The following is a 13,117-nucleotide window of genomic DNA, read 5'->3' on the forward strand; positions in this document are numbered from 1 at the left end:
AACATTGTAAAAGCTTTGTTCCGAGACTTAACTGCAGTATCACATTCCTTTGTTTACTAAGAGATCTTTGGTTAGTCTGCTTTGCTGCCTCTAGAATTACTGCATCATGGTTAGATTTCTTTTGTCCGACATAAAGCCGGCCCTGCAAAACGTCACCTAACGTCACCAAGTCACATGGTACAAAAACCTACAAGACGATCGTGACAGATCGTGCAGCACGTGCAGAGAGCAAGTAAGATCGTGCAGCACCTTTCAGCCAGCGTAACTGTAAATGTCGCTACTATGTGCCCCTGGCTTATTTTGTAAATGTCTCGTAAATGTTCTTGTTTGTTTTGTTAATCTTAATGGTCACTGGTCAGCTATTACTTCTGTTGTAATTTAAAGCTTCAATAACAAAAATTATAAAAAAAACCTCTCAGCCGGCTGCACAAACTGAAACTGCCTCCGTGACACAACTTTGCCCTTATTGGCTGAACAATTTTAGTCACACGCATGACGTTTGTATCTCTGGAAGTTCCGATACGTTATCTGACATTTCTCCCGAAAAGCCTGTAAAGAAGTAAAGTTTCAATAAATGCTCTAATAGTACACATAAGTTAATCGTTTATTTATTGTTAGTTACTGTAATGTTGCACTGCTTTATGTGTTTAATCGTCTAGTCTGTGAAGAAGGCATTCAAGTAAGAATTGCATTGTATTCTGTGCATGACAATAAAAACTTTGAATCCTTGAAATAAATGTATTTGATCTTTTTCCTGGCAGCTATCTTTTCACTGCTAGCACTTTGGATCAGGAGTCGGTTATTGTAGAAGAGGTAATGTGCATGCAGGTGATATTTGTATAGATGTATCTACACCCTTTTGGAAGTGCGGCCATCTCAGTCAGGTCTCGCACTACAAGGAGTAGAAGTTGTCTAGTTTGGCTGCTGTCAGTTTATATTACAAGTTTATATTACAGTTTATATTATTATATTACACTCCTGCAGCCGCCGGCAGATGGCGCTCCCCCTCACGTCAGCTGCAGTCAGACCTAAGTGAAGTCGAACGCACCCAATGGCTCCTCCCCATTCCCAATTATCAAAAAACCCACTAATTGAATGGGTCGCGTAATTATCGCTATGAATTCTGGGAGTCTGTGCAACTTCAAGACCGCAGCTCTCGTGTTACTTATAACAAGGAAGGAATATTATTCTATATTTTTAATGGCGACCGAATGATTGATTGATATAATGTAGTGTTTCATTCTATATCCTGTTTTGATAAGATATCGACATTTCGTAAACATTCGATATACAGTTAAACCATAATTGGTCCGTCTTGTTTCTTTGTCACCCAGAAACTTCACAACTGTGTTGTGAGCGGATTTTCAGCGCTTATATGTTTTTAAACTTGTCTTAAAATTTTGTGGTACTTCTACGTTTCTGCGCTTTTGTAAATGTAGATCGTATGTTTTGTCATTTGATTAAAGCGTTTGAAGACTTTGCAGCGCGCTGACACCAATCGGCCACCGTAGCTTAGCAACCGAATCATAACAATTCTTATTCCGTTTGGAGTTTTCATTTGAACATTTAAAGCAGCTCAGACTTGCAGTTTATCAGCAAGAGAGAAGACGCGAAAGATGTCCATCGTGAAAACCACCGTGAATCTCCAGAGGATTGACTGGCTGCTGCCGAAAGGTGCAGTCAGTGTGCGGATCGCCCCGGAATACATCCCCGGTCCAGTTGGCCGAGGTAAGGATGGCAAAATGATGCCCAGACTAACTCAGCACTTAAAGAGTTAAAGTCAGAATATGCTTGACTAGTCTTCTTGAAGCTTCTGTTCTATTATCTTGTTTTAGAAGTACATGTCTAAATAATAAAGTAGTTCACCTTTAGCTTTAATATACGGGAGTCTTTTTGCATGTCTACTGCATTATATAATGAAATCAGTAAAATCTGTGGCTGTGCTGTGTTTAAACATCAGAGAAAATCATCATGAAGTGGTAAAGTAACAGCTGAATATGTCCTAATATACGGTGTTTCCCCGAAAATAAGACAGGGTCTTATATTAATTTTTGCTCCAAATGACGCGTTACGGCTTATATTAAGGTAGTATTTTCCCAAGTATAACATGCTACAGTATATTTATCGGTATTCATGAAAAAAATCCACATTTATTCAAACACAGACATCATGTCATCTTCTAACAGTATCTTTCCATGTAAACAATTTGACGGTGAATTTATTCATGAACAAAATTCTGCTGTATACTGCATATGTTTATTCAAATATAGTCGTCATGTCATGTTCTTCTGGAACATCATCGTAAATCTCCAAGTTCCAAATTCCGTCCTGAATATCTCGCAACTCAATTTCCTGTAGAACCAGTGTCCCCAATCTCTCATTTTTAGCAATAACTCTGTCCTTAAATGAGCGCCTCTTGTCCATGTAGCCTTCTCGTAGTATAACCGCATCTCATTCTAGTTACCGTACAATCCATGGGACAATAACTAGGGCTTATATTACGAGCTTCTTGAAAAATCATGTTAGGGCTTATTTGCGGGGAAACGCGGTAGTAATCAGAAAAAGCATAAATCTTAGTTTGGTACCTTGAGAGTGAATAAATAATGCAACTTATGGAAAGTGTAAGATATGTAAAGGATTTGACTTAATAGTCAGTTGTTGATGCCAGCATTTGGATTGAGTGGGCTGCTATATTTGATGCACATGAACCTTTCCAGTGTTGTTTTTCGCTGTTGTTCTGCGTATCAGGGAATCTGTGCACAAACTGGCTTGTTTTTATAGGTCAGGTTCCCCTGCTGAAACGCAGACGGCCCAAGTCAAGACCAGCGCATAAGTTTCCCAAGCATGTGTTTCCTGTATCCAATAAAGACGGCAGAATTTTTCTTAGTGTGCAATACCGACTGCCAAGTGTGATATCTGTGATGGTTGTGATGTAGTGTTGTTGTACAGTGACATAATGTTTCATTTAAATTAAATATGCTGTCCCCTGTCTTTATAATCCCAAAGGACAAACCAGTTCCAGTGATGCTGGCCGTCGGAAGAAGTGCCGCACCAGGCCGCTGGCAGCCAGCTCCCTGACCACGTCTGCCTTTCCTGGATCTGCTGCCATCCCGGTGGCAACCAGCAGGGGTCAGCAGGGCACAGGCCGCCGTAGAAAAACGGCGGGAGGCCGGTCAGGGCGAAGAAGGAGGTATGACCAACAGAAGGGGTTAGAGCCTAAGCCCAGCTCACCAACCTTCTCCTCCTCTTCATTTTTATTTCCGTCTTCAGTCCCCTCCTCTTTTGTTTCATCCCCATTTCTTTTTATGGGCTCCTCTGTTTTATCCCCACACTTAGTCACACCTGTAAGCCCAGCTCCACATCCATATTCAGCTCCAGGCCTGGTTCATCTGACCCCTCTGCTTCAGGCTCCAGCACAGGCTGTAGCCGCCTCATCTCACCTGGAAAAATTCTATTGGTTGTATAACTATTATGTAACCAAGTACTCTAAAATGACCTATGACGCCAAGTGCTTTACTGAGTACTGGTGTCAGGAGTTTTGGAACAGACATTTAAATGAAATTAACTTAGCGAAACAGGGGAAGAATGAGGATAATGAGGGTACTCATTCAACCAAGAGGCGTAGGATTGATGAAGATGAGTTCATCTTTCCTATTGATGCACTGGAGCAGCTAAGTACCATGCCCAGGGCTCAGGAGATGGGTGTGGAGATGGGCTATCAGTCAGATGCACATAGCTACATTTCCCTGTAGATTCAGCACATAATTACACAAGAGTTGTCATACATACTTAGGATAAGATAAAATACCATGTAGTTCTATAGCATAAGGTACTATAGGATAAGATTAAGATAGGATAAGGTTAAGATTGTATATAATAAGATAGGACAAGTTAAGATAGTCTTAACTTGTATGCCATTTTATATTTTACAAAGACATGATAAATTACCATAAGTTTAGGATAAGATTATATAAGATAGGATTGCATAGCATAAGATAAGAAAGATAGGATAAGATAACATAGAATAAAATTAAGATAGGATAGGTTACGGTAAGCTTAAGATTGTATAACATAGGATTAGATTAATTATAAATAAAGCAGTCCTCCTTAGAGGGGGGGTGGTGGAGGGAATATTTAAAAAATAAAAATAGGGTTAGTTAACATAAGGTTAAGATAAGATTGTATAACATAGGATTAGATTAATTATAAATAAAGCAGTCCTCCTCAGAGGGGGGGTGGTGGAGGGAATATTTAAGAAATACAAATAGGGTTAGTTAACATAAGGTTAAGATAAGATTGTATAACATAGGATTAGATTAATTATAAATAAAGCAGTCCTCCTCAGAGGGGGGGGGGGTGGTGGAGGGGATATTTAAGAAATAAAAATAGGATCAGTTAACATAAGGTAAAGATAAGATTGTATAACATAGGATTAGATTAATTGTAAATAAAGCAGTCCTCCTTAGAGGGGGGGTGGTGGAGGGAATATTTAAGAAATAAAAATAGGATTAATTAAGATAAGGTTAAGATAAGATTGTATAACATAGGATTAGATTAATTGTAAATAAAGCAGTCCTCCTCAGAGGGGGGGTGGTGGAGGGAATATTTAAGAAATAAAAATAGGATTAATTCAGAAGGTTAAGATAAGATTGTATAACATAGGATTAGATTAATTGTAAATAAAGCAGTCCTCCTTAGAGGGGGGGTGGTGGAGGGAATATTTAAGAAATAAAAATAGGATCAGTTAACATAAGGTAAAGATAAGATTGTATAACATAGGATTAGATTAATTGTAAATAAAGCAGTCCTCCTCAGAGGGGGGGTGGTGGAGGGGATATTTAAGAAATAAAAATAGGATCAGTTAACATAAGGTTAAGATAAGATTGTATAACATAGGATTAGATTAATTATAAATAAAGCAGTCCTCCTCAGAGGGGGGGTGGTGGAGGGAATATTTAAGAAATAAAAATAGGATTAATTCAGAAGGTTAAGATAAGATTGTATAACATAGGATTAGATTAATTATAAATAAAGCAGTCCTCCTCAGAGGGGGGTGGTGGAGGGAATATTTTAAGAAATAAAAATAGGATTAGTTAACATAAGGTTAAGATAAGATTGTATAACATAGGGCTACAGTGAAGAAATCAAAAATTTCAAGGCAGCATGAAGGTAACGCACAATCAGGGATGTGCAATTTCTGAGGCATGTATTCAAAAAAAGTATTTTAATTGTGTTTTATGATTCATATTTGACTTAGTTCATGAAATAAAATGTTTTTTTCTACAGATCAGTGTTTTTGTATTTTGTAAAATACGAGAAATACTGTATGCATGGTAATGTCAGGTGTGCAAAATGTTTGTGCTAACAAAGGACACAGAGCCCCTAGAAGGGCACAGAGCCAGGCTGAGCACCACAGCGCTATCCAGCCCATGGCTGCCGATGGTCACATTCCACCAGAACCCCCCAACACTAACTCCCCAGGGAACTTCCAAGCAGCAGAGCAGATTCCAACAACCGAGGATCAAAGGAAAAGAAAAGATACTGGCAGGAAGAAGATGATCTTGTGGCCAAAGGTTAAAAATGTAGAAGTTTGGAGAACAAATGTGTTACAAATGAAATATTATTTGAAATGTGCTACAGCTTAATCATTCTATCATACATCTATCCATCCATTTTCCAAACCGCTAATCCTACTGGGTCGCGGGGGGTCCGGAGCCTATCCCGGAAGCAATGGGCACAAGGCAGGGAACAACCCAGGACGGGGGGGCCAGCCCATCGCAGGGCACACTCACACACCATTCACACCTACAGGCAATTTTTTAGCAACTCCAATTAGCCTCAGCATGTTTTTGGACTGTGGGGGGAAACCGGCGTACCCGGAGGAAACCCCACGACGACATGGGGAGAACATGCAAACTCCACACACATGTAACCCAGGCGGAGACTCGAACCTGGGTCCCAGAGGTGTGAGGCAACAGTGCTAACCACTGCACCACCATGCCGGCCCAAAAATTTAAACAAATTCATTTTAAAAAACTTTAATCTCAGAGCCAATTGCCATTTGCCCACAAATATTTCAATTATTATTGTTTATGATTATAAATGCCGAATATATTCCTGGAGCCTTCGATTTAGCATACACAGTGCCCTCTACAGGATTCTGTCGAAACAGCATCTCTCAACCTCGTTCACAAGATTTGTGTCTTTTTCACAAAACGTTTTTCTTTGTAAATCCCAAAATCTTCCTATAAATATATGTATGAATGCTTCTCGTCTTTTTCAGTCACACGAAGCCTTTATAAATGAGCTCCCTGATTAATCTGTTTACATGAAAACATCTTAATTGCGTTAAGGCATGTAAACGTAGCCACCTAACGAAAGGTAACCACGTGACTTAGCAGACTGCATGTTCCTCATCTCCTCTGTATGGACCATAGAGCTGTGTGTCGGAGAGTCTGACAACACGCTACGTTTCAAGATACAGGCATTACAATTCAGTGCGCTGCTCTATTTTGCCAACACATGGCATATAGAGAGCACACCACCAAATGGATGAAATCTGAGTAAAAACATTTGATTTTTAACGCAATCAGAATAAAGGGGTCTGCATTTATCACTGTCCCTGTAACAATCCAGCATCGTAGCACTACAGCTATTTCGGATTCAGCCAACGAATAACGTTGCTAGTCAGCAGCCTTGTGCAAGCTACTGAAAATTACTAATTACCAATTACTGCATGTAAAAGTAATTATAATAAGGGTGGGATTCGACCGTGTGTCTGCCTGGGGGGTCGCCGGCCAGGATCGCCAGCAGTTTGGACGTGTGGTTGGTCATCAATGTGCTGCATCAGCGTCTGCTCCCTCTGCCTGACCTGCCCTGTATAATTACATAATCAAGGAAAATAACAGTGGGCTAAAGGTTGCATAGTGATCACATTAACATCGCGTCGATGTTGAAATACATGGTGCAAACAAAAGTAGTGGAATTACACTGACGAGTTACTACCAACACTGCTAGGCAGCTAGGTTTGCTAATGCTAACGTTAGCAGCGCATCCATATGCTACTTCCTCTCGCAAGATAAGGCAGCGTTACTGTCACTGTGTAAATACAATGAGATCTCTTTGGAGCAAGCCTGTCGATACCATGTTAAGTGTAAAACCACAAGTAAAATACCTTGAAAAATAATAGAAATATAGATGGTGCTGAACCATGGTGAACAGTGGAGTCATAACAGGCTGTGCGTTGTGTTCAGTCACCTTTCACTGTAAATCACACATGGCTTCACAATCTTTTGTGTCTGCTCTGAATCCCTCAGGGCTGGAGTGAAAACTCCATTCACACTAACATGGTGCCAAGGGGTATTGGGTAGACATGATTCTATCCTTTTTGGAAGTAATTTGTTTTACTGATTTAAATAAGTTTTAAAAAATTTCAAAATATAAGGATAGCTCATTGTATCCAAAGGGATGTGCCAAGCTTGCAGTGTTGATGTGCTGCCACCTTCTGGGAAAATGATGAACTGATTTTCAGATTAAGAACATGTATGATTTTCTGGTATCAGGTGAGAACCGTTCATGCTGCGAACCTATGCTTATGGGTTAGGGTTAAGCTTGGGTCTAGAGCTCAGGGTACTTCCAGGCTTGGAGGCCAAGGGTAAGGTCTCTCTTTCCCCATGTAAGCATTTAATGATGATCCAGCACCAGGGCTTGGGTAAGTCACCACGAGTTGGTAGCCTCATTCCCCAGGTAAAGGATGAACGATGTCCATCCAGCCCGGGGATTCTGGTGAACCTCTCCTTACGCTGGAAGCCTCCTCCCTCAGGTAAGGGTTTAAGAATCTCGCGGTACTTCCATTGAGCCTTGGGGTTCTGGAGAAAAATCCCAGGGCCATCCAACTGTAGTAGTGTGGAATTTTGCGGGTAGGACTTGTTGATTATTTCCGGTAAGTGTGTGTGGGGACCCCTAGTGTGTGGAGGCGTCATTGGCGTTTCCCGGTCCGGTAACTCCCCTTCCACACCGCACTGGTCTGCCGTGGTACGCTGGCATGCTGGCTGAGGTTCACACTTATTCTGTGTCTTGGTGGGAGGTTTTGCTGTTTTAATTAGCGTTAATCCTCTGCTTGATTTAAATGGCTAATGGTAATATTTTATATTGCAGTGCTTCTCTGGTGTCTGTGTTGCAGCTCCAGTGGTTGCAAGTTATTCTGGTGACTAGGCCTATAGCTACTTGTCAGTTGCTTTACTTGATGTGTTTTAATTGTTGTTACGGTTGTTGCCAGGATTACAGTTTCAGTTGCTCGTCAGCTTCAGTTTATGCCTCTTCCAGCAGATTTGTCAGACAATAATAGTTTGAACCTGCACTGTGGCTGCTGTGTTTCCTACGTCAGTTTTTCTTTTCCGTCAGTCTTGTCTTGTCCTCGGTCGGTCCGATGTCGCCCAACAACTGCTGCTGGAAGCTCCTGATCCTCGGTGGGACATCGGCGATGTGCTGGGAGCCTTGGAACGCGCTAAGGATCGTCGCACCTTTTCCTGCATTTGGAGCTGTTTCATTCCCTAGTTTTGCGACTTAACAGACTTTGGGCCGCCCTTTCTTTCTGTATGGGACTGATACAGAGGGACAGCCTGTATTCTGCTACTCATTGTTTGCACTCTTCATAGTTTTCAACACTCAGATTCTTGGTTAGATTGGGGTATTTTCTGGGAGACTGTGAGCAGTGGCTGCCTCGATTGATCTGGCTGACTAAGATTTGATTGGTCTGGGGTGGTGGTGTTCACACTTTCACCTTGTGCAGTATATTTGTGTGGGGATCAGTGTGGTGGAGCACAGGTGTGTGTGTGCGTGTGTGTGCGTGTTTGTGTGTGTGTGTGTATGTGTGTGTGTGTGTGTGTTAGTTTAAGGGACTCTATTCCCCCTTTTGATCAACTTCCCCGGACACCTGTCTCCTGCTTGAGTTTAGTCAGCCAGTGGCCAAAGGCTGGTTGCTGGTTTATTTTTTAAGGTTGTTGATGCTAAAGCGCTTGTCTTGTTTCTTTGTTTTATATTTTCAAAAACCTGTTAATAGTACAAACACATCTCTAGCTCCATTCGGTAAATGAACTTGTGTGCTCTTAATTTAGAGTAATTTTTCCTGTGGTGAAATTCCCCAGGTGGTGTAGTCGTGTCCTTGTACTACTGACCGCTCTCTGCCACAAACACTTTACTCTAAACCTAAGCCTAATCCTAACCCTAACCATAGCCCCAAACGTCATGTCCTGCCACCTCCCTGACGTGGCTCTAATAAGCCATGCCTGCTGCTCGTTGGTCTCGCGTCTCGTTCCATCCCTCATGTTAAACACTCCCAGCTACTTTCAGTCTGTTCCCTTGTTATTCCTGTATAAGTGCTTCCTGGCCCTGTGTTCGCCATTGATGTGGTGCCCTCCATGTTGCTTGTTCCCTTGCCTCCCATCTTGATCCCAGTAAATCCCAGTTTATTGTCTGACAACACCTGCTCCCAGAGTCGTTCATCCTGGCACCCAACAGACTGACGGAACTCGACAAGCTCCAGTAGATTCCCCAGGTCCCTACAGCCGATCACTGCTGCTTGTGTCAAGCATACCTAATGTCGCTGGTTCAGGCCGTAGTACATCTTTCCCCAGAGAGAATGGCCCATCTCTGACGGAGGGCATAGCCGCCCTCTCCCCGGACTCCCAAGTGGAGGGTGTGACAGCTATAGTGGAGATCCTCAGGGCCCTCTGGAATGGAGTGAGTGTGCTGAACCCCGCAGAGGTGGGGTGCTCTGGAGAAAAGGAGCCTGCCGTCTCCATGTCGTTTGCCATAGGGCGACCTGCGTCCTCATTGTCACTTGAAGTCTGACAACATGATGCTTCTCTGGGATTTACTGTGATCCCCCTGTTCACCAAAACATGCTCCCCAAAGCTCTCCAGCACAGAAGAACAGGCTTCACTCCTAGTTCTATGGTTGTCAGAGTGCTGGACCACAGTAGAGGTCGGACTTTGCTTCAACATGGTTTTATTGGAAGTCTGCACACAATACAGATGTTTCCTACTGTCCTTCGTTCCGATTAAATGTGGAAACATTTTGTCAGCTGGCTGGACAAGACCCTACTGCCTCTTTTAGTAGTACACATAGTAGTGAGCAGTGGTGACTTAATGGTTAGGGAAGCGCACTTGTAATTGAAAGACACTGCATCTACAGTATCTGGCCCAGGAGAGCCGGCCGTTGCAGTCGTTACATCCGCACTTAAGGCTCCCGGCCCAGAGGGCCGCTCAGGCCGCACCCACAGTGTCCAACACAGGTGAGGCCTTGGTTGCCTCTAGGCTTCTCATAGAATCTGACACGGTTCCCTGGTAACCAGCCAACACCTGCCACACTGCTCCATAATGTCAGGCCAGCGTCCACCTCTCTGTCCCCTGATGCCTGGCCAGCACCCACCTCAATGTCCCCAGACGTCCAGCCGGTGCCCACCTCATCTCCTGACGGCCTGCTGGTGCCCACTTTCTATCCTGACGTCCCACCGGCACATGCCTGCAGGCTGCCACCAGCCCAGAGAAGATGGATCCAGAGGATGTCCTGCTAGAGTGCCCTGGGTCCTGATACGTGGGTCCCTCCTTCATCCCAGACTCCGGTTACTCTGGTCCCAGTTTCTGGGGTGGTCACCAGTATCAACAGGAGCCCAAGAAAGCGGCAGGCAGAATGTCTGTCTCCCAGAGAGGGTTTGCCAGTCTCTGTTCTTGCCCTGTATGTCCCTTGTCATCTTCATGTTCCTCTCCTGTTGTCTCCTTGCTGCTCTACTGTTCTGCGGTTCTCTCATCGCCCGCCAACCCCTCATGTCCTCCTGCCCTGCTGGCCCTCCCAGACCCTCTGGTCCTGTGATTCGGCAGAGTTCAGCCTCACCTGGAAAGGGGCCTAGGAGGGTCCCCCCCCCCCCCCCCGAAGATTTCCCGATATACACTTCGATTCTCCTGGAGTAATTCAATTTGGAGTCGCAGGCTGCCCAAAATTTAATTCCATATCTGTCCGGTTTTCGGAGCATATGCTGTCAAAATGGGCAGCAGACTGCAACAGCAGATGGAGAGAATACTTATCCGATGCCAAATACAGAAATCAGATATAAACGTTATACATTTTTCATAGCACTTTACAATATTATTCATTACTGACTTAATAACACAGTCACTACTCAGGTACAAATCGTGAGTAAATATAGTAACTAAAATAAATGATCCATTATGATTCATTGAACACGAACATGAAATTGATACTCACTACATACGTATTGGCAACATGTTCGTAAAAATATGATTTTTTTGGTAATTAAAAACTATAAACTGTTGTGACAATGTAGATCGATGTGAAGCAGTAATAAAGAAGATATTAGTTACCCATGAACAGAACCAGGTGTGACAATGGTGATATGCATCAGCGGAATGATGTTTGCCCAGAGCTCTCATACTTTGCAGATCGCCGCCATCTTGTCGCTGGATTTCCTGAGTGCTCTGGACTGACGATCGTCAGAGCAGATAACCAGCAACACGTCACAAAAGCTTTGTTTGGGCATCGTTGCTAGAAAAATCACCGGTCTCATTTTCGCATTTCATAAACTTTTGATTGATTCTTAATTGGATTTGAAAACCTCAGCCAATATTAAAAGCCCCATATATGCCGTAAACTCCCTTGCTGTTATTTCTTTCTAGTCCTTGACGAATTTCCTTCTTACCTCCAGGTTGCTAATGTTGATTTTTCCATTGATCTTGGAATAAAAAGTTGGACAGGATATCTTTGGCTTGCCGAATGCAGAGCCTGGTTGGCCGCAGAGAGGTTTTCATTGAGTACTGTGCTGTAATCCTGCCTGGACCATGTCCGTCCAGTGCTTTTGACTACCAGCACATCTGCACATCTTTGGTAATATCAGTCTCTTCCTCTGCGAATTTCACTTCCGAAACCTCAACAGAGGTCTCACACCTACTTCAGTACTGTCCCTTTCTGTACTACTGCTTTCCAATTCCTGCAATACGAGATCTGCTGCTTCTTCAGGTGTATCGCTCCATGTCTCTTACAGAGCAGCACCTCAGATCATAAGAACATAAGAACTATACAAACGAGAGGAGGCCATTCGGCCCATCAAGCTCGCTTGGGGAGAACTAAACTAATAGCTCAGAGTCGTTAAAATCTTATCTAGCTCTGATTTAAAGGAACCCAAGGATTCAGCTTGCACTACATTATCAGGAAGGCTATTCCATACTCTGACTACACGCTGTGTAAAGAAGTGCTTCCTTAAATCCAGCTTGAAATGTTCTCCCGCTAATTTCCACCTATGGCCACGAGTTTGTGTATTTAAACTAATGCTGAAGTAACTATTTGGTTGAACAGCATCCAAACCTGTTAGAATCTTATATACCTGGATCATGTCCCCCCTCAGTCTCCTTTGCTTGAGACTGAACAGATTTAGCTCAAGTAACCATTCCTCGTATGACATTCCTCTAAGACCAGGAATCATTTTTGTGGCCCTACGCTGCACCTTTTCTAAGGCCACAATGTCCTTTTTAAGATATGGTGACCAAACCTGCACACAATATTCTAGGTGAGGTCTCACCTCAGGTTTGGCACCAGTATCATAGATAATGCGAACCTTCATATAAGTAAGAGGTAATATTTTGCTCAGTATCAGTTCAAGTTCAAATACTTCAGGTTTTTTATTTGACAAAACACATAAAATAGTCGTGCAAAGTCATTGATTTATTTTTAAAACTATTGCACTGTGATACATTTAACATCATATTTCCAGTTCTGCCAAATCTCATATTGACAGCTTAGTGGTTTTCCAACGGCTTGTGGTGTCACATGGTGGTCAAAAATGATATTACAGGCTTTTCTTGAAATTACCTTAAAATTCATCTGGAATGTATTGATTTATGCTGTAATTAATAATGCAAATTAACACAGATGGGGCCATTTTGACCCAAAACAGCTAGTTGGAGGGTAGCAAGCCTCCAGATTGTAAAGGTCAAGATACTAAAACCTGGAAAAGTGCAAAGGACTGGAGCAAAAGAATAACAGTTAAATGCTGTCAGAAACAGGCAGGAACCTCTGCATGGATGTTTTTGAAGAGTTAGACGGG

General features: G+C 42.8%; 2 protein-coding genes across 27 annotated transcripts in view; one reads left to right on the plus strand and one right to left on the minus strand.

The window, feature by feature from the left end:
- Positions 1-13,117, minus strand: part of LOC125726509 (zinc finger CCHC domain-containing protein 3-like) — a 421,979-nt gene that overhangs the window by 35,252 nt on the left and 373,610 nt on the right. The gene's annotated exons all lie outside the window — the stretch shown is intronic.
- Positions 1,594-5,201, plus strand: LOC125726514 (uncharacterized). 4 transcript variants are annotated; one of them, XR_007388205.1, is made up of 3 exons: positions 1,594-1,728; positions 3,007-4,156; positions 4,872-5,201. XR_007388205.1 is itself a non-coding variant. In XM_049002935.1 (2 exons), exons 1-2 carry the CDS (start codon positions 1,617-1,619, stop codon positions 3,750-3,752), a joined length of 858 nt encoding a protein of 285 aa, XP_048858892.1. In that variant the 5' UTR covers positions 1,594-1,616; the 3' UTR covers positions 3,753-4,186. The 4 variants fall into 4 exon arrangements, 1 of the variants encoding a protein (XP_048858892.1); XR_007388207.1 differs by lacking the exon at positions 4,872-5,201 and adding an exon at positions 4,755-4,779 and having other exon boundaries at positions 3,007-4,167; XR_007388206.1 differs by lacking the exon at positions 4,872-5,201 and adding an exon at positions 4,406-4,430 and having other exon boundaries at positions 3,007-4,167.

This window comes from Brienomyrus brachyistius, unplaced genomic scaffold, assembly GCF_023856365.1.
Source record: "Brienomyrus brachyistius isolate T26 unplaced genomic scaffold, BBRACH_0.4 scaffold73, whole genome shotgun sequence".
In the NCBI taxonomy this organism is placed as follows: domain Eukaryota; kingdom Metazoa; phylum Chordata; class Actinopteri; order Osteoglossiformes; family Mormyridae; genus Brienomyrus; species Brienomyrus brachyistius.